Genomic DNA, 25939 nt, shown 5'->3' with positions numbered 1-25939 from the left:
GGCACCTGAGCGGCTCAGTCATTAAGCGTCTGACTTCGGCTCAGGTCATGATCCTGGGGCCTGGGATCAAGCCCTGCATCTGACTCCCTCTCAGTTCGGAGGTTGCTTCTCCCTCTCCCACTCCCCCTGCTTGTTTTCCCTCTCTTGTTGTGTCTCTGTCAAATAAATAAGTAAAATCTAAAAAAAAAAAAAAAAAAAAAAAAGGCTAAGTCATGTACTTCCTATTGAAGTCTTTGTGTCCCCCACCAGGGTTAGGCACAACCCTGTCTATAAATTGTCTCCTGATGTGCTCCTCACTCACATTTTTCCTGACCTTCCTAGTTCCATACCTCTATTTTTAAGACACCAGCTTCATCTACTAGAAAGGTCGCATTAACCTAACACCTAACACAGGTACCTCATCACCCCCCTCACAGCTATGCAAGTTGGGAAGGCCAAGAACACAAAAAAGAAACCCAAGTCGAGGTTTTACTTACATGTATAAACTTTCTCCCCCATGAAAAGACTATGTGGTACTCCACACTTGAATGTAAAAGTTAATTATACTCCTTGTGACACATACAACTCCTACACTGACAAAACATACACTCAACATGCTATATGAAGTGTAATTGCCTTTTATTATTTCTTTTTCTGGAGAACAACTTTTCTTCAGTCCTTAAGGACTTAGCTCCTTACATGGGCTTTGGTGGAGGTCGTGGGGCAGCACCCTGAAAAGAAAAGAACAGCAAATTTTAGAACGTTAATGAACGAATCCCCCCACAAAGAACTTGACTACTATCCTCCTATCACTAACAATGCACCTGGGCCATACATGCATGGAAAACTGGTCCGTGCGGATCACACACTAACTCCATCTGAAATAGATTCTAACAGCTCCTCCTTAGAAGAGTCTCCAAACAAATGTTTTAGATGTAAACTACCTTACCTATTCAGACCTTAATCTGAGATTCCTGGGGTCTTCATGTTGTCTCTCATCCATCACCCCTCTGGGCTTCCACATCTCTTTTTTAAAAAGATAATTACCATGGGGGTGTGGCTGGGTGGCTGAATGGGTTAAGTACCTGCCTTCAGCTCAGGTCATGTTCCCAGGGTCCTGGGATCCAGACCCGTGTCAAGGGCTTCCTGCTCAGCAAGGAGCCTGCTTTTCCCTCTCCCCCTGCTTGTTCTCACTCTCTCTCTCAAATAAATAAAATTAAAGAAAAAAAAAAAAGAGAGAAATAAAGATACTTACCGCGGGTCTAAATCGGGGTGGGGGTGTTCGGTCCTTCCGTGCTTCACGAGAGCGATTCCTGACTACCTTGCTGTGAATGGCACAACTCACGCAATAATGTAGCTTCACATAGAGCTTGGGAAGCACATAGGCTAAGAAACAGAAAGAGGCAGAACAGTAGGTATTACATACCCACACTGCACTTGTCCTCCTCCCATTCTATCAGTCAAAAATAAACCTACTTAAGTGTCTCTCAGGCACGCCTACAAAGTTCCCGATTTCCAAAGCAACCATTCAGTTTCTGGTAACACGTACACTTTTACAAACGAATAATCCCCTTTAATCCTTTTCACCACAGGTACTAAATCCAGTCTACTGGCAATAAACCAACAATCCAGCTTCTTCAGAAGCTGCACCAGTCCTAATGCCTCTTCCTGGGCCCCTTCTCCTTGCCTAAGAAAACTAATTTGTCTTAAGAAAAATAAATGATCAAAATAACAGAAAGCACACTGCTCCAAGTATCACCTCTGACCAAGTAAGACCACCTTCGTTATCGAAATATTCCTTATTAAGACAGTCTGGGGGCACCTGGGTGGCTCAGTGGGTTAAAGCCTCTGCCTTTGGCTCAGGTAATGATCCCAGGGTCCTGGGACCCAGCCCCGCATCAGGCTCTCTGCTCAGCAGGGAGCCTGCTTCCTCCTCCCTCTCTGCCTACTTGTGATCTCTGTCAAATAAATAAATATAATCTTTAAAAAAAACCCTCAGTCTGTACATGTTTGTTTGTTTGTTTTTTAATGTTTTTTAAAGATTTTATTCATTTGACAGAGAAAGACACAACAAGAGAGGGAGAACAAGCAGGGGGAGTGGGAGAGGGAGAAGTAGGCTTCTCATCTGAGCAGGGAGCCCAATGCGGGCTCGATCCCAGAACCCGGGCATCATGACCTGAGCCAAAGGCAGCCACCCAACAACTGAGCCACCCAGGCGCCCCCCTCTGTACATCTAATCTTTATAAGGAACATTCCAGCCTTCAAAAACCCAGAAAGGGTGCTCCACTTACCATATTTATAGCTAGGGATCCAAATGCGGATATAAACTTTAAAACACTTTCGCAATCTCAATCTCTGAACAGATAACCACAAATCATGACCCAAAGACTGCACTATCACACAAGGACCCCCTCTGTCCACACAAAGCTAAAACAAACGAAGCTAAGCACTAGTCTCTTCTACCAACAGTAATTCTAAAGGCCCGCAGAAATTGCCTGGGAACAGCCCACGAACAGAGCCTGCAGGTGTGCCAGAAGCTCACTCACCGTCGAAGACACTGGCTTCGGAAATATCCCTGACAGCGGCGGCCTCTACTATGTTCCGAATAACAAACTTCTTAATGGCCTTGTCCTTGGGCACACAACGGGCGCAGTTGGTGCAGCGAATAGGCTGCACGTGGCCGCGGCCCTTTTTGGCACGACCATTATTCCTTCTTTTCTTGGTCTGCATCAGAAAGAAGATCCTGTTACAAAGAGGGCGCAGCTTCCCCAACTTTAGCCCCCTACCGGCTACAACCGTGCCGGCAGCCCCCAGAATGACTACTCAAGACATTCAGCCCCTCCGCACATCCCTCCCAGGTCGAAGCAAATAGACACTCTATACTCTCCGCCATGGTCCAGGTTTTCAAGTCCCCACAACCTCAAAATCTGTTCCTCCCAGGTTCCCAGGCGGACCCCTACCACTACCCACGCGCCACAACTCACCATCTTGGAAGCGGGACCCGAGAAAGAATATAGCGCCGGCGCCGACTCTCTTATATAGTACGAGATCCCTACGCGCACACAGGAAGACTGTTTTAGGAGACGTATAGCGAGAGCGGCAGGCCACTTTACTCAGATTTTCTTTATTATTCAGCGTTTACGCTGAAATGTAAGCGTAGAAAGGCGCTTCTCGGGTTGTGTTATCCGTGGTAGGATGTGACCATGGGACTATTTAGCCGGATGGCGGAAGAAAACTAGGGTAATACGCTCCCAGCAAGCCCCACCGAGTATTACTCCCTACCCCGGAAGTAATTCTGCGTGCTGTAATTATCCGGTTTTTGCGACGTTATGCGCGGAAGTTGCCCGCGCAGCACCACAAGTCGCACCCCCCCGCCATCGGAGGTCAGAGTCGGGGAGATGCATGGGAGTTGTAGTGCGAAGCTGGCGGGCCCTTAGCCCCCAAGCTCTTAGACCGAAGGCGGCGCTGTGCCACCGGGGGACGCTCTCGGCTTGTTTCTCCGACAGTATTGTTACTTGGTGTAGGATTGAGAAACCAAAGACGGGGGCAGGGTGGAGGGGTGGTGAGGGAGCGGGGACCTGGGGGAAACAAAATATTTTGTTAATTCCTCCTTCCAGTATGGACAAAACCTACGAAGGGCCTTGGGCAAATACATGGGTGTTAACGCTGTTTCTTACTCACTTTGTTTTTTTTTTTTCTTTAAACATCCCTGGCTCTTGGGGCGCCTGGGTGGCTCAGTGGTTTGGGCTGTTGCCTTTGGCTTGGGTCATGATCTCAGGGTCCTGGGATCGAGCCCCGCATCGGGCTCCCTGCTCCGCAGGAAGCCTGCTTCCCTCTCTCTCTCTCTCTCTCTCTCTCTGCCTGCCTCTCTGCCTACTTGTGATCTCTGTCTGTCAAATAAATAAATAAAATCTTAAAAAAAAAAAAAAATCCCTGGCTCCTGTTAGCGTAGCGCCAGACTCTGTAGTAAGCACTTTATAAATATTAACTCATTTTACCTTCAACAAGCCTATAAAGTAGGTACTATTATTGGGGCGCCTGGGTGGCTCAGTGGGTTAAGCCGCTGCCTTCGGCTCAGGTCATGATCCCAGGGTCCTAGGATCGAGCCCCTCATCGAGCCCCGCATCGGGCTCTCTGCTCAGCAGGGAGCCTACTTCCTCCTCTCTCTTTGCCTGCCTTTCTGCCTGTTTGTGATCTCTCTGTCAAATAAATAAATAAAATCTTAAAAAAAAAGTAGGTACTATTATTATCCTCCCTTTTCAGATTGAAAAACAGATTGCTGAAAAACACAGTTTTTGTTTTTTTTTTTTAAGGTTGTATTTATTTACTTGACAGAGAGAGAGAGACCACAAGTAGGCAGAGAGGCAGGCAGAGGGAGGGGCAGAAGCCAACTCCCCACTGAGCAGAGAGCCCAGTTTGGGGCTTGATCCCAGGACCCTGAGATCGTGATCTGAGCCAAAGGCAGAGGCTTAACCCACTGAGCCACCCAGGCACCCCTGAAAAGCACAGAGTTAGCAAGAGGTGTCCTGGCTCCACTAGGCTATACTGCCTTCTGCCTGACAAAAAAATGGGTAGAGGTATATAACCTGGCAGAGTAACTTAACGATTAAACGATTTTGATTCCAACCCATAGCATAAACATGTTTTACATTGGTTCTCAGTACCTACACAAACGTACAAAACTGAAACACAACTTCAGGAAACAATACTTGCCCTTAGGGCATAAAGTGCAATGATACGTTCTATTTCCTGTATTATTTTAATAAATGTTGTTCAAGCCCCACTGAAGTGATTTCACCACTCAGTTGAGTCTGGCCTGTGACTGAAATATACTTTCCTACATATAAGCTCCATTTACCTTGAAGACCCTTCAGAAAGTCTTTAGCTTTGAGTGGGAGTGCTATCCATGGGCATTCAACCACCCAGTTGTCTCCAAAGTTGAAAAAACTAGAGTGTCAAGGGGACCTCCCAAAATTCAGACCCAAGATGGTCTGGTTGATGAGTCTCAGATAAGTTGTTTATTCTCTCTTGGCCTTTTATATCTTCACTAGTAATAGTGGATCATTCACTTTTAGGTGGTTTCTACAATTACATGAATATTTGGCACAGTCTGGGCACTTATCCTCAAGAAGAGGTAGAACTATTATTATCATCATTCATGTTATTGTAACTTGCATTTCCTTGGGCGTATAATATGTTTTGCATATAGTAGGTACTCAAAAAATGTTTGATGAACCTCTGCTTTGGATGGATAGTCAAGTTGAGCTTTCTCTCTCCTGGAGGGACTCCTGGTAGGAAAATCTCGACTTTTCACTGTAGGCTGAAAATTATGTTCTGTAGCAACAGCGTGAGCATTCTTGTTTGGCTTTGTCTTAATCGTAGACTTGTTCACCTTCAAAACATTCAGTAGTTGGTACAATGTGCAGCAAGGAGATCCCCCTCCCTCCCAGCAGAAAATTACAGTAAAATATGCAAAAAACAACGAGGGGTTGTTAAATTACTCATGTTTATTTATAACAGACCTTCAGCCAGTACAGTACAAAACTTACAGTAGTATATCTCCGTTACACAAATATTTACTTACAATATATTACATATACAAAATGCTTTGCAATAAGTCTCAAAAGCTAGTTTAACTCCCCTTGAGAAAGGAGAAAAACTCTTTAAAAAAAGGGGGAGGGAGAACCAAAGGAAGAGGAGGGCAAGGTGAAAGGGTAAGGTCCAAGGGAGACACCAAGCATAGGCTACAAATGAAACCCTGGGAGAGAGAGAGGAGAGGTGGTATTGCACTTGCTTCTGTGTTTTATTTTTTTTTTCTTTTTGTTCTTCATAACTTCTGATTAAAAATATATATAATATATATATATTATGTACACAAGGAAAGAAGCTGCTGAAAGTATTACAAAATCCCATCCGCAGCTTGGACACAGACACAAAAAAACAAAGGTCTGGAAAAGTGTCTATTTAGAAACTTTCTTGTGTGGTGTTGGTCTTGAATATCAATATAAAAGGAAAACACCTCTTTTCTCCATGTGGGTTTCAATGTTTTTTTTTTTTTTCTTTTTCTTTACTTTTTTTTATGCAAAAGGAGCTGGGAGAGAGCATGAGGATGTTTGAGGTTCCAGAGCTGGAAGGCTCTGGAAAGTAGGATTTTGTACCTAAGACCCTGGTTAAAGTGCAGTGATGGTCTGGAGAGAGACAGAGTGCCCTTCTCTCCCCTCCTTAGCACCTGGTCTTGCCCTTCCAGTCTCTGCTCTCATGGGCTCAGAGTATAGCCTCAGAGCATAATCCTTCATGTTCCAGGAGGTTACAGGTGCCAGAGCTGACTGGGGGAGGGGATGGGGCACCCTAAGGCTCTGGTACCCCAGAAGGGACTAGTCCTTATGAGGTGTCACCAGATACACAGCAGACGCAGAAGAGGTGGTAAGGGGTAGGTCTAACAGGAAGGGGCTCAATAACCAGAACAGTTGAGGAGAACCCTAGATATTAATCTCAGCTCTGCTGCCATCCTGAAAGAAGGATCCAGTTCCCTGGGGTACTGTTGAGAAGCCTCTCCCCTTCTCTAGAGACTACTCTCCTTCCAGGTAGCCCCCACCCCCATCCTCTGCCCTTGGCAGCATCTGTTTATTGCTACATTGTCAAGAAGGAAACAACCCACAATGCCCCTCCTTGACAATCTGGTTCTCTTAGGGAGACTACATAATGGGGGAGAAAAGGAAGGGAGAAAAGTTTTTCTAGGGTCTCCCTTCCCATAGAGGGTAAGGTAGACTCTTCTTAGAGCCCTTAGGAGCCCCCATCCCAGGGTCTTTTCCTTAGCCAACCCTTCACCATCCCCCTAAATTATCCCTGATAGGGAGTGAGAAAAGTAGGAGGCAAAAGAGCCAATAAGGAAAGGACACATGGAAAGAAAGATGGAAGGGAAGAGAAAAGGAGAGAGAGAGAAGGACCAAGTGTTACAACTTGTGAGGTGCTGTGTTTGGTTTTTACTTTCTTTTTTTTTTCTTTAAATATAGAAAAACAGCCTTTGGTTTGAATCTCAAGGAAGCAGAGAATGGGAGAGCTGTGGCCTTGGGCAGGAAACGCTTGTAGAGAACTCCACTCACAGTGGAGCATATCTCCTCCTGCCCCCTTCTCACTAACTAGGTTACCCAAAAAGCCAGGGGTCTCTGCTGTAGCCAGGAGGAGCAAGGCCCCTCCTGCCCTACATCTGGGAACTGAGTGTAGAAGGGGGCAGTAGAGGATGACCCCCGGTTCAGTTGCGCCCATCCCATTCTTGCCAGGACAAGAATGGAATGAGGTGAGGGGCAAATGCCCTTCCTCGTCCTGGGATAATTTTTGGTTATATACTGACAATTAGAAGAGAGAAAAGAGACACCCTTTTCTCCCTGCCACTGATCCTAAGAACAGGGCCAAGAAGCCTGGGAATGAGGGTGAATCCTAGAGCGGGGAGAAGAAGAAGGCAGCATGACTGAGGGGTTGAGATACCCCCTTGTCATCAGGCAGCAACCCACTAGTTTCTCATAGGAGAGGGACGGCAGGAGCCCCTGAGAGCCTAGGAAGGTCACTAGAGTGAAGAAGATCAGAGGTGGAAGAGAAAGATAAGAATTTTAACCCACCCCCTTCCCATGCCCTGGTTCCCAGTTAGGCACCTGTGGCTCCCAACATGTCAGAGATAGGATTGCAGACCTAGCCTTGGCCCCTGAGAATATAAAATTGGGGCACTCCAAGAAGAGAAAACCACCACTGAGTAGACTGGCAGGTTGAAGAGAGTAGCAGTGTTGGGGGTTGTTTGAGGAGAGAAGAGACAGATCACATCCCAGAGGGAGATTCCCAAATGTGGGCTTTGAGGAACTCATATTACTAGGGGAACGTCAAGAGGACCCTTAGCCCCACAGTGCCTAGGGAGAATTTCTTCAGCGCCTCCCACTTCCCAATGAGGAAATTCTTCATTTGTTCAAGCATAGTGCAAGCTGCCTAACATGAGAGGGCACAAGAGGTATGGAGTACCAGGTGGGAGGGTCCCAGAGAGGAGATATAATGCCACAGAGCTCAGGTAGGGCCAGAGGGAGCTATCAGCATCAAAAGGAAAGAATCAGATAATGCAAAAGGTGAGGACTTAACACAAGAAGCTCAAAACTCTTAGGACTAAGAGGAGCTTCCTACCCCGAGGGCTGTTAGAGAAAGCTGCATCAAAGAAAGAAAAATTAGGCCTAAAGTGGGAGCGGTCTGTGGGCTGTGGCGGATGACTGATCAAAGTTAAGAGAGAAAGCCAAAAGAAAAATCCACAAATTATATCAATAAATAACTCTGACTATACTGGGATGAGAGAAGAGGAAGAGGAGAAACATAAGCAAAAAGGCCTGTTTCATCACAATGCTTAAGTCAGTCAGGGTAGAGGAGAATAGGCAAGGAGGGGTCAGGGTGAAGTGTGAAGTCTGGTAGCCAGTGGAGGAGGCTACCGAGCCAAGCTCCTTCGGATGAATGGGGAAAGAGCTAGACTCCTGTAGGGAGGCAGTGGAGTGGCAGACTGAAGGGAGGGCGGTAGGTAGGTGGCTAGCCGACCTTGTGCTCCCCCCGGACAATGTGGGAAGAGAATTCGTACCGGTCCTGGCTGTGGTATCCGCAGATGTTACACTCGAAAGGGTCTCTGAAGCCATGGCAGCCCATGTGGATAGTGAACATGACATGGTCCAGAAAGAGGATTCGGCAGTGCTCGCACTTGAAGGCCTTCACGGGCTCACCGCTCTCACCCACCACCCGGAGCACTTCCTTGGACGGGCCCGGGGTGCCCCGCAGTAACCCTTCCTGCGGCTTGGGGTCCTCTTTGGCGTAGGCAGGACTGGGCCGGCCCACCACAATGGTGGGAGGTGGCTGGGGTGGGGGACCCTGAGGGAGGGATACCACCCCCCCAACCCGATCTTCGTGGTTGCTCTCTGTATCTGTGGAGTCCTGGCAGCCATTGCTGGGGGATGCCCCAGGGTCGGTCAAGGGGCCTCGGGCCCGGTAGAGGAGGGGGCCTCCATCAGCCAGGTCCTCGGGTCCCTCACCTGCTTCTCTGGACCCTGGAAGCTCCAGCCGACCAGGGAGGGGCTGCATCTGGGTATAGACAGAGCTGATGACGGGTGTGAGTTCCGAGATGCAGTTGGTAGGTGGAAGGCGGAGGGGACGCAGATGCTCTGCCCCCACAAAGGCCAGGGAACCTCCAAAGCCGGGCTCTAGGCCATGATGTGCCACCAACTCCACATCCTTCTCGTAGCCACCCGAGTTCACATCGTAGGGGATGTCTGAGAGGCTGAAGCGCATCTGCTTTTCACCTGCGGAGGAGAGGATCTCAGCAGAGCTGGGTTTGGAGAATTCCTGAGTTTTCCCAGGATGACTTCTTTGTTTGCTTATCCTGGGGATGGCTCTAACATTATTTACCAGCCCTCATTCACTTCCCTCAAGGTCAGGACCTCTGTGGGGCCACTCCCCAACTCCAGCTATAATTGTAGGGAAGGACTCAGTTCCCAGCCCCTGCTGATCTTTAACACTTCCTTCATTGCCCTTTATAAAGCTAGAGATCGAACCTCAAGGCCAGGTGGGTGGACCCCATACTCATACCTCCTCCCTCTGACTCTCAGGGCCCTTTTCTCAGATCCCACAGGCGGAAGTCCTTGCTGTTCTCAAAACCTAGGAGAACCTGAGCTCCTTGACCATCCTCCTCTTACAACCACCACAAGAGCCCTCCACACCCTCTCGAGGTACCTTCTTCCTTTTCATGCCCCTTCTGTTCTGGGGATGGATTCTGAGCACCGGAGCCTACCAGACCACTTTTTCCCTTCCATCAAATCTCCAGGCCCAGCTGGTTTGATGGCTACCAGAGCTCAGGTTTAGAGGAGCTGTGGCTTAAAGCTGAGGTCTCCCCTCTAGTTGGACTCTTACCTACAAACTTCTGGGGGGTGGAGCGCTTGCGTTTGGTGAGGCTGTTGGCCAGCCGATCAATGAAAGTTGGCCGCTCCGAGGATGAGTGCAGCATGGAGTCTGGCACCATTTCCAGGTCACGGATCTCATCACCTAGAGGGAAGGAGGTGGGGAAAGTAGTAGCAGCTGAAGCGGAGCAGCAGTGGCTCAGCAGCCTTTGCCTGCAGAGAATCAACCAGTTGGTAGCCAAGGAAGGGCATCCCGATACCTGGAAAACTGGGTTCTGCTCACTTCCCCTTATCTAGAGCTCATCCTAGCAACGTTTCAGGTAATTGGGAGGACGATTACAGATGCATCATCTGACCCTTGGTTTTATACTCCCTTGTGTTTTCTCTCTCCCCTTAGACTGAGGACATAGATCAGAACGTCCCTGACCCCTGGACCTTCCTGCAGCACCTACCACAGGGCTCTGCACCAGTTGGAGTGCTCCAGGACCGAGGAGGGAACCGTCCTTTCTCCAAAGACCTCATCTCTTTGTCAGGGGTGGACGGCAGGGGGGGGGGGCTAGAGTCATCCTTGCCCTGCAGGCCCTCTGGCTCTGCCCTTCACTCACCCCTCCCCTCCCCCCAAGCCTGCTGACAGCCCCACCTGGTTGGCCCACCAGAGCTTGGGCTTCAGTGCTGAGACTCTGTAGGTAGTTGTGGCACCGCTCTTTGTGCTCCTCCAGGGTACTCTGCTGTTTGTAGCTCCGGCCACAGTAGTTACACTTGTAGGGCTTGCCCACTGTGGGAGAGGAGACTGTGGAGGAGATGGGAGAGACGCCACATTGGTCACGCCTCCCGGTGCCCCGGGCTCTACAAGGCCCCCTGGGAGTGAATGGACCCCAGCATGAGGAGGAAGGGGTGTGGCTCAAGGGAATTCTGCTAGTCTTTCCTCCCCTACCTTCAGTGGCAAACATAGAAAAGGGGGCCAGTGCGCAGCCCTGGGAAGAGAGAGGGGACCGGGGGCCTAAAGCCTGGGACTGCGGGGGTGTGGCGGGGGTAGGGCTCATGGCGGCCAAACTGCTGCTCACAGGAAGGAGGAGTCAGGGACTTGGTAGAGGATCATCCCATACAGGCTGGCCCCACCCTAGGGTCTCAGATTCTGGGGCCCAGACTGCGGTTTAACCTTTCCATGTGGCAGGCGGGTGCAAGTCCTGTTTATCAGACAAGGGGATTTTTTGCTTATGACCTATCTGCTTTGGTTTGGGGGAAATTGGTGGGCTGGGGTGACAGAAATGAGAGCCCTTAGATCTGGCAATGTGGGGAGGGGCAGTTTTCACTGACCTTTACTCCACCCCTAGCCTCGTTCTACTGCTTCTTTTTCTTTCTGTCTCTCTACACTGAGCTACCAAGAGAGCCCCAGAAAAACCATCACTGACAGAGAAATTCTGAGAAGAGAAGAAGAAGAGAGAGAGAAATAAAGGAGATGAGTAAAAGGAAGAGGATATCAACTTTGGGGGCGCCTGAGTGGCTCAGTGGGTTAAAGCCTCTGCCTTCGGCTCAGGTCATGATCCCAGGGTCCTGGGATCAAGCCCCACATCAGGCTCTCTGCTCAGCAGGGAGCCTGCTTCCTCCTCTCTCTGCCTACTTGTGATCTCTATCTGTCAAATAAATAGATAAAATCTTAAAAAAAAAAAAAAAAGAATATCAACTTTGAGGGTCTTGTAAATTTTTTAAAAATAAAGAACAAGTTAGGGGCACCTGGGTGGCTTAGTCGGTTATATGCTGCCTTCAGCTTGGGTCATGATCCAGAGGTCCTGGGATGGAGACCCCTGGCAGGCTCCCTGCTCTGCAGGGGGTCTGCTTCTCCCTCTCCCTCTGCCTGCCGCTCTGCCTGCTTATGCTCATGCTCTTTCTCTCTCTCTCAATCTTTGTCAAATAAATAAAATCTTTAGGAAAAAAAAAAAAGAAAGAACAAGTTATAAAGACTTAGTTTCTGGGGTACCTGGCTGGCTCAGTCAGAAGAGCAAGAGACTTTTTCTTTTTTTAAGATTTTATTTATTTAGGGGTGCCTGGGTGGCACAGTTGGTTAAGCATCTGCCTTCGGCTCTGGTCATGCATGATCTCAGGGTCCTGGGATGAGCCCCATGGCTGGCTCCTTGCTCACTGGGGAGTCTGGTTCTCCCTCTCCCTCTGCTCCTCCCACAGAGCAGGGAGCCCTACAGGAGGCTGGATCCCAGCCAAAGGCAGATGCTTAACCGACTTGAGTCACCCAGGCATCCTGAGTATGAGACTCTTGATCTCTCTTGATCTCAGGGTCTCAGAACTATACTCTGGGTGTAGGGATTACTTTAAAGAGAAAAAATATATATATATTTTTTTCTCCCAAAGAAAAGAAGTTGGGAAAACTGAGATGGATATTTCCTTTAAAAACCACTTTTGGTTTTTTTTTTTTTAAGATTTATTCATTTGAGAGAGAGTGAGTGAGGGAGAGGAAGAGGGGAAGCAGACTCCTCACTGACCATGAAGCCCAATGTGGGGCTCGATCTCACCCCCCTGAGATCATGACTTGAGTCAAAATCAAAAGTTGAATGCTCAACCAACTGAGACATGCAGGTGCCCCTAAAAGACAACTTTTGAGAGGTAATATTTGTGAGAGGAGAGAGAAAAGTGAGAACAAGGTATTGTGTATCTTGTTTTACATATCTTGGGGCGTCTGGGTGGCTTAATTGGTTAGGCATCTGCCTTTGGCTCGGGTCATGATCCCTGGGTCCTGGGATTGAGCCCCACATCATGCTCTTTGCTCAGCAGTGAGCATGCTTTTCCCTCCACCTGCTTCTCCCCCTGCTTATGTTCTCTCTCTCTGACAAATAAATTAAAAAAATCTTATTTTACGTATATTGTTACTATTGAGCAGGGAGGCAGGAGGTGTCTTCAGGAGGCTGGTAATTACCCCTACCCTATATGTACACACCTAAACCAGGCCTTGATTCAATCTATCCATGCCATTTTGACCTTACTCTGTAAAACCTAGTCTTTGGGGGATGAGGTGAATGCCATGGTCCCTGTCCACCTAAGACTTTTGGGGAAACGGTTTAACATCTGGGAGAGGGACCCTTTTTTCTTACAGTGTGGGTTACATAGAAAGCATCTCATAGAGATGGAACCTAGTGGGATACCTGTATCTAATTCTGTTCCTAATAATCTCCTACAGAACAACATCCAAAACCTACCCGGGGGGACTTGTTTTTGTTTCAGCAATTCTTGGGATCAAGCCATCCTTGTTCCAAACCAGCAGGGGAGGCCACCCCTTTTCTAAGGAAAAGGAGTATGATTCTGTAGCACAGAAACTTAATGGTGTCCAGGAAGGCTGCAGAATAGCTGTGACTAGCAATTTTTTTTTCTTTCTCCCCCAGAGCTTTAGTTTTGCCAGCAAAGTGAGGATAATACCATGTACCTTGGAATTGTAATGAGGATCACACAAAGAGACAAGCGAAAAGCTTTATAGATCAAAAAGCCTGCTCCAAGGTGAGAGAACCTAGAACAAGGTAGGTGGCTGGGAAAAGCCTGCTGAGGTGATTACTCTGTCCCTTGAAATCCTGGCCCAAGAGAGTTTAGGAAAAGAGAAAAATAGCAAGGAAAGTTGCCAAGGACAGATCCTACTAATTTTTTCCCCTCTGCCCTTCCTCCTGTCTTTTCCCAGTCTTTTCCCAATCTTGAGCTCTTCCTTCCCACCAGCTTGACTCCTGGTCTCTTCGCAAGGCCAAGCTTAAAACTTAGTAAGATACTTCAAAAATACTGTCTGCACAGCTGATTCAGATAGATGTCAACTCCAAGAGTCTTGGCTGGGGCCATGAAAACTGGATAGTCCAGTCCCCTGGCACGGATCCAAACACTAACCTCTAGACACTCTGGCGATTTGCTCTTGCCTCTGGGAAGGGGACAACATCTTGGGATGGGGAACAGAGGCTTTTCCTAGGCCTCCTTTCTTTCTCTGGAGTTTGGAGGCCCATGGATATTTTTAGGAACCAGTAGGAAGTAAAGGAGAAGACAGACAGTGGTGATCCAAGACCTCTGGTATCATGGAGGGAGGTGATGATGGATGATGGGCGTGGGACCTCAAGCACATGGAAATGTGAGGAAGGGTTTTTCTGGTGCTCAGAAGTATGGGGGTGGGGTGGGGGTACAGATGGTTCTGGCAGTAGCATGAACTTTAAAAAACAAAGGGCGGGTGACTGTTAAGAGCCTAGAACATCACCCATGCTCCTTTTGCTCCAAGTCACAGAGTGTAGCAGATGTAAAATACCTCATCAAAGAGTCCCCCAAATTCCCCATGGGGCCCAGACGAGGGGTTAGAGAGGCAGGGCCCTATCTGCTCTGTGGGTGCTCTGGCCTCCTCAGTGACAGACACGTAACTCCCTGAAGACAAGAGAAGTCACTGAGCTCTATTTCCCTGGGGTACTGAGGTCCCACTCCTCCTTTCCCACCAAGCAGGTCACTGACCCGAGTGTGTACGGAGGTGGCCGGTGAGCGCGTCACGCCGGCGGCAAGCATAGTTACAGAAGGGACATTTGAAAGGCTTCTCCCCAGAGTGCAGCTTGATGTGGCGCAGAAGATTCCCCTTCTGGGTGAAGGAGGCACCACACTGGTTGCAGTGGAACGGCCTTTCACCTGCAAGAGAAGCAACAGATCACTGAGGACTGGGGGAGAGGAGTTTTGAAGGTTGAACCTCTTCTTGCGCCCTCTGCCCCACCCTGCCTGAGGGCAGGTGCTCAGGAGGATTTCTGAGGGGCAGAGCTGAGGCACGCACACAAGATTCCTGCGTTCTAAACCTCCCTCAGGAACAGTCTTACCCTGGGAAGGTGTGGAGCAGAGACTAATGGTAGGGCAAAGGGCACCAGGCCTGCAACTCTGGGCCAAAAGCCCATGAACCCAAAACTGAGTCCTATAAGACCCACTGTGCCCCGGGAACCTTCAAAGCCTCAGAAAGCTGAGACGAGGCTTTTGTTTTCCTTTTTTTGTTTTTGTTTATTTGTGTGTTTAAAACTTGACACTGGAAGGCCCAGATAATACCCTGGAGTCCTGTCCCTGTTAGACTCTAGGCCCCTTCTGGACACTACGCCATCATCTCCCTCACCTCCTGAGAGAAATATCAGCTTTTCTTTATAACAAACAACAGCTGATGAAAGCGCCAGAGAAGTATGAGTGTTGAAGGAATCCAAATGGCATCGCTCCTTTTTTCCATCAGCCGGAAGGTGTGCTGGGAGAGACCCTTCCCTTTCTGAGGCTACCCCACTGCAGACATGGTGTCCTACGCCTCTGCCTGTCCAGCCCGCGTGGGAGCTCCTCCGGACCCCCTGGCTTACTCACCCGTGTGGCTGCGCTTATGCACCATGAGCACATTGGGTCCAATACAGACCATGCCGCAGACGTCGCATTTGAGTTTGCCGTTGGGCAGCCGGATGCCCCCTGGGGAGTGAGGCTCTGGCCCACTTCCATCACAGTAGCCCAGGGGCTCTGACAACGAGTCTTCCACGATCACACTGTCATCCTTTTCGAGGAGCCGCTCATCTGGCCCCAGCAGTCTGCTTGACTCCTCATCGCTGTACATCTCCACCTTGATGGAGTTGGCTGGAGGGTGGGATGGTGTTTAGGACAGAAACAGGCAAAGGGGGAACCTGCCCGCAAACCAGAATGGTCCTCCTGATGTCCAGTAGGTCCTCTCCCAGCCCTGAGACACACAGGCTTTAGAAGAGGCCAACACCCGAAGTCTCCCGGGTGGTGATATGGTGGTCCTGCTGGGACCTGCAATAACCTTTCCTCACCGCCCAGGCAAATAGGCTCCAAGAGAAAAAAGTTGGGTACATGGGAGGTCATCTGTTCCACTGGGGAGGGGAGGAGGCTAAGGGGAGTCTTTTTCTCCATTCTCTTGACATTAAGAAAGATGTCGGGCTTGGCCCTTGGCAGGAAGCCAGCAAGTAACAGTGGCGGGAAAATGGTCTTAGGAAGACTAAAGAGATGGCAGGCTAAAGAGAGAGCAAAACTGGAAGACAGAGATGGCTCACATCATCTTCCCTCTCCATAAGATAGAATCCCTCCATTAAAATCTGGAGAGGGGGATGAAGGAGGGAGGAGCCACTGAAGAGAAAGCCTTGGCTCTAGCTCTGACCTACATTCCTGGCTATTCCAACCATTTAGAGAATGTCACAGATCTAGGGCCAGCAAGAAGAGGCAGTCATGGGGACCTATCCAGGCAGGAGAATGAGGCCCAGGAGCAGTAAGGGGTGGGTGATAAGGAGATCCCTCTCATCTCTGTTTCCTGTCTGGCTCTACCTTGTGACCATTCCTATGTACTTGCTTCTCCAACTCCAAGATTTCTCTTTGGAGCTTTTGCCTTCATCCCAGCCAGGCCTCTTTTAATTCTACCCTAGTGTGGCAGCCACCGTTCACTCTCCTTTCAGAAGTCAGGAAGGTCCGTACTTCTTGTAGATGTGTAGAGGCTTGAAGCAGAAAACCAGAGGGAGGCAGCAATGGGGAAATGGCTGCCCATGGAGGGTGAGCTGAGGGCCAAACACAGACGGGCAGAGTGGGGGGCACCTAGTGCCAGGGCAGGGGCAGGGCAGGAGGTCGCACTTACCACTGAGTGAGCGGCTGGGAGAAGAGTGCTGGCTGTTGGGGGTGCTCACCGAGGGCCCCACTGGGGCCCCGAGGAACTCCTTCTCCAGAGATGAGTCCCCGCTACCTTGGAGGAGAGAACAAGAGGACAGGTGAAGCTGTGGCTGGAGCCTTTGACCGTCTGTCGCCTCACCTCTTCAAAATTGTATGATGTTTTACAAACATTGATCTAGTAGCCACGTACAAGGCAGCGTTGTAAGCTCGGCACCGTACCTTGTGCCCTCGTCAGCCCCGGTGCCCGGTGCAGACTTCTGCGAGCTCAATGGCTGCGTCTTGCCCACCCTACCTTTATCTAGGCCTGAGGGGAAGAACATCACTGCCTGACGTCCACAGGAAGCAGGGCTGGGGCTGGGCGGGCCAGGGTGGAGAGGAAAATGGGGGCCTCAGGAGAGAGGCGGTTCAGGACAGACGTTCTTCCCTACTGTTCCTTTCCGGAGCCCCCAACACCAGGTTCGGGATCTGTAGGAAGGGCAGCTGGAATGGTCCCTGAATCTAATGATAATAATAGTAATCATAATGATAGCTGCTAACATTTATTGAGTGCCTACTCTGTGCCAGGCATGGTTCTATTCACTTTATACGAATTCTCTCATTTCACCTTCACAACGACCCTGTAAAGCAGGTGCCAATATGAACTTAATGTTGCAGATGAGAAAACTGAGGCACCAAGGAGGCTGTGCTACTTGTCTAAGGTCACAGAACTGGTAGAGGTGGAACCTGGACAGATCAGAAACTGTAAGCACCCATGTCCTGAGCCCATCTCCAGAGCCAGTGCGGAGTCACTTGTCTTTCAGCAGAGGAACATTGGGCCTGATCGACCTGAAATCAGGGTGAATTTGACTACTCTAGAACGCCTCCTATCAGATATGATTCCAGTCACATATTTACGGCTTGCTGTTTCCTTGACAGTAAAACAATGAGTTTATTCTCACTATGTTCATTGTTAACGTGTTGACAAACCGCTTTATAAAAATTAGTTTTAAGAGTTTCATCTGTATCTTTAAAAAATTAGTTAACATACGTGGAGATATGAATCATGTCTTTAAAAAAAAAAATCCCTCCTCCCCACAATCTTCTGCACAAATTTATAGGTGAAATAAAACACATATAGGTAAACACACACATAGACACAGACACATATCACAGATGTAGATATACATATAAAGAGAACATACCTACAGGGGCAAACACACCCATAGCCGCCTACATTATCTGCTAACGTGAACATGCATGGATGTGTACACACAGCCTAAATATGGAAGAGAGAAAGAGAGAGAGACACGAGCCCTAAAAGTCATCCCTAAAGTCCACCTATTAGTACTTTTCCCAATTTCCCAGCTATGCACATACTTACTTTCACAAAATAAAGATTCCATTATAAAATGGTTGGAGTCTTGGGCCTGAGGCAAGAAATCCGGAACACACCCTCCTGAGGGATCCCTCTCCAGCTTTGGTCAGTGGGAAGAAAACAACCACTCAGGACTTTGGGACCATTTCCCATTCATATCCTCTTCTAAAAGTCCCACTTCCCCCATTCTTTCCCATCAGAGCCTGAGGAAATTTGTTCACTCGCTATAGAAAATGTCTTATAGCTTGAAACCGAGTTGTCCCAGCTGGGGGCCTATAGATGAACCATGGTTATCTAGAAAAGTTGCCCCAGTCAGAACCACACACCTATCATGAAGTAAGCATCTCAGAGTTGAGGGTTGAGATGTGTAGACTCAGACCTAGTTTTAAAATACGTCCTTCAATTAAGTGGTAGGGTTTTCTGTAGTTAAAGGGGCTAAAAAGGGGTAACTTTTTGTTCCTTTTCAGACGTTAGTGCTGACTTGCCCTAAATCACTTGATGTTAGTAATAGGGGAAGAACTGGGCTCTGGGCCCTGGTGCTGAGTCCCTGCCCCTAAAACAATGAATGAACTTGCTAGAAATCCATCTCTAGTCCCAGCCTACTAGGCTGAGACCGCCTCTTGGAGCCGGAGGCTTGATCCATGAGGAAAATATGCTTAAAGGGATATTTAGGAGCATTAAGAGGAAAACATCCTTTGTGCCTTTCGTTATTAAGGCCTGGGAACAGGAGGAAGAGCAGGTGCCTCGAGAGCCACACTAGTGGTTCGAGAGGCTCTTTGATGCCATTGCCCTCCCTGGGGAAAATAGGCTCAAGTCTGCTTTTATGGGGCTAATACCTAAAAATGAATCTGTTTCAGGGTCCAGAAAGTCTTTATGGGGACCCAGGGATTTTGAATTCGAGCCGGAGGGTAAAGGGGCCTAGAGACAGATTTAGGAAGTTCAGCAGTTCCTCTGTCAGTCCCAGAAACCCCAGGGAGGGAACTTCAAATGCCTGGGACTCCCAAGAAATCCCAGACTGTCAAAGCCAAGAATTAAGGCCACTCTTGGGTCTCAGAGAAATTTTCTTGGTCAAAGTCATTATAGATTGGCTGAACCCCCAAAGGGTAAAGCCAAATCATGAGGTTGACATCAGAGGAACAAGGAGGTGGGTCCAGGGCAGAAAAGCAGGAGGGAGAGAGAGGAAACAGGGCAATGTCCCACAAGCTAAACGTGTTTCATATGCTAAAGGAGACTAGCCCTCCACTCCTGCTGCCCTTCCCTCAATCCCTTCAAAGAGTGGCTGCCTCCAGGGAACAGCCATGAGGTCCGAGAACCTCCACACTTCTCTGCTCTCATCCTAACTGCTTTCTCTTTCTTGACCATGGGCTCCGGGGTGGCAGGATGCTAACCTGCTAGCAGGGAACAGTGGGTCCAGGAGCGAAGAAAGACGCCCATCCTCAGTTCTATTGTGGGGAAGAGGCTGAGGCCCCTCAGATCTCTCTTCCAGGGTGAGGCGTCCGCTGCCAAGGCTCCTCTTTACCTTGATTCTATTACCCATTCCCACCCAGGCCTGTCTCGGCATTTCACCCTGGGCAGCTCTACATCTGTCCCCAAGGCCTAATCAAGATGTCACCACAAGCTCCCACTGTCCAAGTCGCAGTCTTTGCTTAGCAACACCAAACACCCTTCCCATCCTCCGCAAGTATAGGGAGGAACGCCCCCTCCCCCGCCACACACACACACACACACACACACACAGCCCCCATCCTCTCCCTCTCCTCAGGCTTGGGAGTTGTTACTGAATTGGCTCCCTAGCCCCGGCAAACCCCCCCTTCCCCCTCCACTAGCCACCTTCTGCCTGAACTTACATTATCCTTCCCTTGCCGGTGAGACCCTGGGGTGCGAACGCGGCCGCCGCCTTGGAAACGGCGAGGGAGTGCGGGTGGTGTGTGCATGTCTGCGTCTCGGTGGCAGGCAGGGGTGAGCCCAGCCACTCACCTTCCAGGAAGCGTGGATTCCTGGAAGTGAGGGGAACCGCCGTCATTTCGCAGGCAGCGGCACGGTGAGCAGGGGCCCACGGCTGCAGCCAGCAAGAAGAGCTCAGCCCAGGGTGTGTGTGTGTGTGTGCGTGAGAGAGAGAGAGAGTGTGTGTGTGTATGAGAGAGAGAGGGAGAGGGAGAGGGAGAGAGAGAGAGAAAGAGAGAGAGAGGGAGAGGGAGAGAGGGAGAGAGGGAGAGGGAGAGAGGGAGAGAGGGAGAGCGCAAGCGAGCGTACGCTGGGATGTGTTTGGGGAGGGGGCTGGAGAGAATGTATATGTGTGTCTGGTTGGGGGGATGCTAGGCTACAGCATCCCTTTCCAAAGCCAGTAAGGGGTGGGGGTGGGGGGTGTGCACAGGGAGGGGGAGCCAGATGCCGTTGCCCTCGTGCCCAGCAGACAAAGAGGAACTGCACAACAAATGCCTGAGAGAGGCAAGAGTGTGTGTGTGTGTGAGAGAGAGAGATGGATGGGCCCTCGAGGTGGGAGGGAGAAAGGGGGGCCCTCAGGGAAGGCCCAATCCTCTGCCAGCTGGGGAAGCCAAGGCCCCAGAGGTCATGGGGCCCAGGACATGGGGCAGCCTCAAGGCTCTCAAATCGGCAGAAAGCCCCTCCCCCACGAAACTCAGGCACTCAGATTCCCTCCTTTCCCTCCTCCTCCAGGAGGGAGGTCGCTTTCCAGATCTGGGGACTGACAGCCCCCTCCTTCCCAGCGGCGAGAAGACCCAGCAGTCTGGTCTCAGGCTAGTGTTGCTCTGTGGCCCTGAGCTTTTCAGATCCCGGGCAAAATCCTGGTATAGTCTCCCCACCTCCGCTGCTCGCCTCCCTTCTAGTGCCCCTGGGGCCCAGCAGCCGACAGCCTGGATGAATCCGCCTTCTATCAAGACAAGGCCTCTGCTCCTTCCCTTCCAGAGGAGCTGCTCACTGCCGTGCTGACCTACTTTGGAGACTAGGTTTTCTGATTCCAAGAACTTGGGGGTGGGAGGGGCCGTGAAACTTTGGGCTGCCTACCCCTGGGTCCCTTTCTAAGGTTCCCTTAAACATTTCAGAGTCCCAGAAAACTTGGGACAAGCACTGCTCTTTCAATTAATTGCACAAGCTGGGTTTGAGCAACTCAGTTTCCCCTGACAGATAGGGAATGGAGGTGGGGAGAGAATCTGTGTGGTAAGTTAATGGACTCTCAAGACCCCAGGAGGGAGGGACCCACCCCTTTAGAAAGAGACAGGGAAGAGAGGATGGATTTTCTGAACTGGGTTCTGTGAGGTGGGAAAGTCTCTTTGAAGAACAGGAGAGATACCCCCTTCATCGAGTGGCCAAGTGAGGAGACAGAAGAGCTGTGATGATCTTCAAGGGCTGGAGTGTATTTTAGGAGGGGTGCACACAACAGGCTTTCCCACTGCTTGCATACTAGCCCAGGAGAGATGGGTCAGATGCCCCTCACGTGGACCGTCTCAGCCATGCCCAGCCCTGCAGGGGCTACTCTTCAGAACTAATGTTAGCCCTCCCTTGGCTTTCCCTTTTCCCATTCTCTAGGGTAGTTGCTGGCATCTAGAATTCTCAAAACACAGGTGAGGGGTTTCTGGCCTCCCCCTTCATTCCAAAAACCAACCTGTGTGGAGGCTTCCCTTACCTCGGAAATGTCAACCTGCTGAAAGCAGGACAATTTGGTTTCATAGCACGTGAAGCAAACACTCTAAGAGGTTTTCCTCTTCCACATTCTCCAGAGACAGATCTCCTCGGGATATTTCCCCAGCCACGTTCCCAGTTTCTCATTTACCTAAGTTAGGACAGGGACTGGTATTTATTCGTCTACCCGTTCCCCAGCAATAAAACAAGGTCTGGGGGCGGGCTGTTGCTCAGTAGTGAATTTCTGAGTAGGCTTAACTGAGCGGGACAGAGAAGGACTGGCTGATTCCTCAGAAGGGCCATGAATTTTGTTCCAATAGATCTTTTTCAGTTACATTAGTCTACTTGATCCCTGTCACTCAGGCCAGCATGTGGCAGATATCAAATGCCTTTACCCATTCCAACTCCTTCCCTCCTTAAATGAGAAAGGGGTCAGAGTCAGTGTCTTACCTTACCCAGGTGTTCCCAATGACTCTGCTATGTGTGTCTGACCCATCTTGCTATCATCCTTTGAACGTGCCCATAATTCCATTGGTCCCACTTCAGGGTAAAAAAAAAAAATAAATAAGCTATAGGTCATTTCTACGGCGGTGCTTGGATCTCTGACGGGCATCCTCATCATGTCAAAACCCAATTCTGGCTTCCCTTACCTTTTATGATCATTTCTTGCCCTGATGTTCTAATGCTCCAAAAAATGACTCCTCCGTCTTAGAGACAAGCTCTGTTTTCGGCCCTTCTCTGCACTGTCAGAGAGAGAGCCCAATAAAGGTCCTCATTTCTTTTCACCTTGTTAAACTCTGAGAAGACCCCAATTACTTTCCTATCTCTAAAAGCCGTTCATACGAGCAGTGATCTCTTCGGCCTCAGTGAGAGTATCTGGCAGGTATGTAAAGCCACAGCATGTTAGGACCATTGGAAAGGACTGGGAGAAATAAGAGTTGGGCTCTATATCTTTCTTTCAAAAGCTCTATGTTGTTGGCCCACTGGCTGAATTCAGCCCATAGACAAGGTTGGCTTCCTCCTTGGAACATTTTTGAAAATATTGAGTCCTTAGTCTAAAATGGAGACACTTCACATAAAATCTGGATTCCTGACTTCTCTTGAAAAATTGCAAGTTTTGGCCACACTGGATACACATTCTGGCACAACTGTGACTGGTGCACACTGAGGAGCTTTTGCTTTTTGAAGTAGGATATGTGTTCTCTCTACATGACAGTCCCTCACATTCCCTCTTCTCGTTCGCTCATTTACATATCCACCTGGCCCCTACAAGCCTTGGAGGTTTGAAACCCTGCCCCACTCTCCACCTGGCTGGGGCAGAGTATCGTGTTGGGCTGGTGACCGCAGAGTATAAAAGAAGAACCTACATCTTCCTTCTATCTCTTTGCTTTAAATCATTCCTCTCAGACTATGTCTCACAGTCCCTACTTGTATTTCCCTCCTGTTCCGTTCCACTTCCCTTATCCCCCAAGAAGTCTGGGAAGAGAATCTCTATTTAGGGAATATAAAATGACCAAAATAGACTCATGCTACCAAGCACTACCAAGCGTGACTGGCAGCTCTGTGACCAGGGCACCTGAGGTCCTGTGCTAGGCTGGGTTGGACTCCGCTCTGCTCCACAGGCGAGTGGCTGCTCCCAGCCCCTTATAAACACAGTGCACAAGAGGGCATACCAGACATATAGGAGCGGCCATTGCAGTCTTCTATGTCCATCTTAGAGTCTGCTGAAAGAGAAAATAGCTGTGATTAGATGCCAGATCTGGGAAGGGAAGAGGTTTCTCTCTAACATTCTGGAATTAGCAAGTTTGCTCCAACCCTAGCCTAAAGAACAAAAACCTCCTACTTGGTCCTGATGATAAAGACAGTGTACGCAAACTTACAAACTCCAACCTACAACTTCTGCAGGCTTCCCCAGCCTCTGGAGTGGAAACACTGTCTTACTCCAGAGTGGTCCCAGTTGTGTTGTTTGGAGAGTAGACCCTCCTCCTGTAGGTGGAGCTGACACTGTGGGAAAGGAGACAGGTTATAGCCCAGCCTTCTGGAGGCAAAGAAACCAGCCCCAGAGAAGTGCTATACCTTGAGAATAGGGTAGTAACCAGGGGAAGAAGCTGGATTCTGTCTCAAGGGATTCTTTTTGGGAGTGTGTAGGGGAGGGAGGGGGATAGGAAAGTAGAAGATGGAGAGCAGCCCACCTCAGGTTCAGCGAGGAGTCCTCCACTGAAGGTCTAATAAACAAATTAAAACTTTAAGTGGCTTTTCCCCCACCTTCTTGTCAATTACTTCGCTATGTTTATTTTTTTTTTAAAAGGGGGAAGACTGAATTTAAAATGCAGGTTAGTCTATTTAAGAGAAGGGAGCAGTAATTGGCAGTAGAGTATTAAACAAATCAAGAACTGAGAACAATTAAAAGTGATAATTTGTTCCAATGAATTATCTCCTTAGGAGCCTGTGGGAGGAGGAAAAAAAATCTCTTTGGTGGAAATTCACATACCTCCAAAATTGATTTCACCAGTCATCTAATAAAAAATAAATAGTCCAGGGGCAGATTTGGGGGCATAAGAGTGGGGCAAGGGAACAGCCTGAGCTGACTTCAGGATTCCTGGTCTCTTCAAAGATCTCTCTGAGGCAGATGGATGAAAATCTTTTGCTTGTAATACTATACCGTTAGAGGCAAGAGTGGAGGATTCCGGGGGATGCACAGGGGGAAAAGTATCTATTACCCTCTCACCCCTCTCCCCCACGTCATTTGGGTGCTGAGAGACATCATACTCTTCTGAAAAGTCTCAAGAGAAAACCCGAGACATGGGGTTTCCTTCGCTTCACAAAGCAGCTGTATCTTAGATCTTATTAGAGAATCCTAGTCTCACCCGGGGAAGTCCGGGTGTGGAAGAAAAATTTATCTAAGTTTATTTTCAGTTCTTTTCTTCACATCCTCCCTGGGATGGACTGAGCTTTGGGATCAGACTGCTAGAGCAAGCCACAATAATGAGTAGTTCCTTGAAGGTTCCCTTAGGGGTAATGATTAGAAGACCCCAAGTCCATAGTGATTAGCAAACCCACACCCTCTGGAACTAGCCATAGAACTTGTGGTAGGCAGAGATTCAAAGAATGAGGAAGGGCGGTCTGGTACTCATGGGGCCCCTTTCATTTCCGAATCATTAGCTCCATAATTGCCCTTTGGGATTTTTCGAAATTGCAAAGCTAAGATGCCACATGTGACTTCCCTTCCTTCCTCCCCATGCTCCATGCAGGAGAAGCAAGAATGAGCAAGATTTCCTCCATTTTCTCTTGGAGAAACTGAGGCTCTGAGAGATTAAATGACTTGTCTCTGGGCTCATGACGAGACTGGAAGAAGAACACAGGTCTCCCATTGCTCTGAGCTGTGCTCTTCCCATTAAACCATCTTGCTTCCTTTCAAAAGTCATGGATCTTCTTGCTTTTCCCTGCTTCTAACATCAATTAAGGCATCTCTTCCTTTGGTGTGACCCCCGAGGGAGTGGGGTCTGTTACTTAAAAAGAAGAACAAGTTGAGCAGGCTTTAAGGGGAGAAATATGCTAATGTAATATAATGTGTGTGGTGTGTGTGTGTGTGTGTGTGTGTATGTGTGTGTGTGTGTGTGTGTGTGAGAGAGAGAGAGAGAGAGAGAGAGAACACAAATGAACCAGGGGCTAGATAAGCACTAGGTAGGCAGAACAGTTGAAGGAGAGCATTCAGAGAGTACTGGCTCAGGAAGTGCATCTCATTCTTGGACACCTGCCCAAATGGTCCCAAAACAATTTCCAGAAGGGTCTGAAGGAGTTGTTTTCTGAGTTGGACTTTGTTCCTAGCAGTAAACTGAGCTCTTCTGCTTCTTAATTGCTCTTAACAGGTGCTCCATGACACATCTTGGGCAAAATCAGTATTTGGCTGCCTCTAGCAGGTCCTCATGCCAAGTTGGTAACCCTGGAAGTGAGAGCGGACGGAGATTCTGCTGTTCCCAGTCCTGGTATTCTGAGAGCCAGGAGCAAATCGGTAGATGTACTTCACTGTTTGTTCAAGTCTCCAGGCAGCACGTCCCTCCTCCCAACCTTCCCACTCCCCGCCCGTCAAAGCACCTCCTCCCCTGCCTGGCCAGGCAGGCAGATCTTAGTGTCTCTTTAGAGGAACTGGGTCAAATTAGGCACTGCCAATTGGAGACATACCGTAGGGGGAGGAGGTATAACAAGAGAGAAGTTAGTTACACAAGACAGGTTTGGCTCAAAGATCTGGGAAAGAAATTGGCTTTATAGCAACCTAGGTGTCATTTAGTGATGGAGGTAGGCACATATGTACTGTAAATTCAGTTCAGCAAGCTGAATACAAAGCAACTAGAAATAGCTAGTTTCCCAATTCAAAAGGAAGTGTCTCTGTGAGGAGGGAGGAAAGGTTGGTCATTGT

At 49.1% G+C, this 25939-nt stretch overlaps 2 protein-coding genes across 31 annotated transcripts in view; both read right to left on the bottom strand.

Annotated features, from left to right (window-relative positions):
* Positions 1-601: 601 nt before the first annotated feature.
* Positions 602-3278, bottom strand: RPS26 (ribosomal protein S26; the record flags this gene model as incomplete). 2 transcript variants are annotated; one of them, XM_082741787.1, is made up of 4 exons in its annotated part: positions 602-710; positions 1235-1365; positions 2526-2703; positions 2964-3278. In XM_082741787.1, the coding sequence occupies 4 exons, from the start codon at positions 2964-2966 to the stop codon at positions 675-677; spliced, it is 348 nt and encodes a 115-aa protein (XP_082597913.1). In that variant the 3' UTR covers positions 602-674. The 2 variants fall into 2 exon arrangements, with proteins under 2 accessions (XP_082597913.1, XP_082597912.1); XM_082741786.1 differs by lacking the exon at positions 2964-3278 and having other exon boundaries at positions 2526-2709.
* A 3664-nt stretch (positions 3279-6942) lies between these two features.
* IKZF4 (IKAROS family zinc finger 4) overlaps positions 6943-25939 on the bottom strand; it is a 22156-nt gene continuing 3159 nt past the window's right edge. For 2 of the 29 annotated variants that reach the window (XM_082741709.1, XM_082741735.1), the window contains exons 2-13: positions 23196-23243; positions 22173-22265; positions 21973-22062; positions 21527-21673; positions 19731-19880; positions 17890-17983; positions 16498-16602; positions 15231-15491; positions 14364-14531; positions 10528-10677; positions 9901-10032; positions 6943-9293 (exon numbers count right to left, since the gene is read on the bottom strand). In XM_082741709.1, the coding sequence (XP_082597835.1) occupies positions 8533-9293; positions 9901-10032; positions 10528-10677; positions 14364-14531; positions 15231-15491; positions 16498-16602; positions 17890-17983; positions 19731-19817 (1758 nt within the window). In that variant the 5' untranslated portion in view covers positions 19818-19880; positions 21527-21673; positions 21973-22062; positions 22173-22265; positions 23196-23243 and the 3' untranslated portion in view covers positions 6943-8532. Of the gene's footprint in view, positions 9294-9900; positions 10033-10527; positions 10678-14363; positions 14532-15230; positions 15492-16497; positions 16603-16748; positions 16883-17889; positions 17984-19730; positions 19929-21526; positions 21674-21972; positions 22063-22172; positions 22266-23195; positions 23247-23402; positions 23481-25939 lie in introns of those variants that run through there. The other 27 variants (XM_082741732.1, XM_082741733.1, XM_082741728.1 and 24 more) reach the window with 23 other exon arrangements.

The sequence above is a fragment of the Mustela nivalis genome (genome assembly GCF_964662115.1).
Source record: "Mustela nivalis genome assembly, chromosome: 7".
NCBI classification, from domain to species: domain Eukaryota; kingdom Metazoa; phylum Chordata; class Mammalia; order Carnivora; family Mustelidae; genus Mustela; species Mustela nivalis.
Note: the sequence above shows the minus strand (reverse complement) of the source record. Positions and strands in the feature narration are given on the sequence as shown.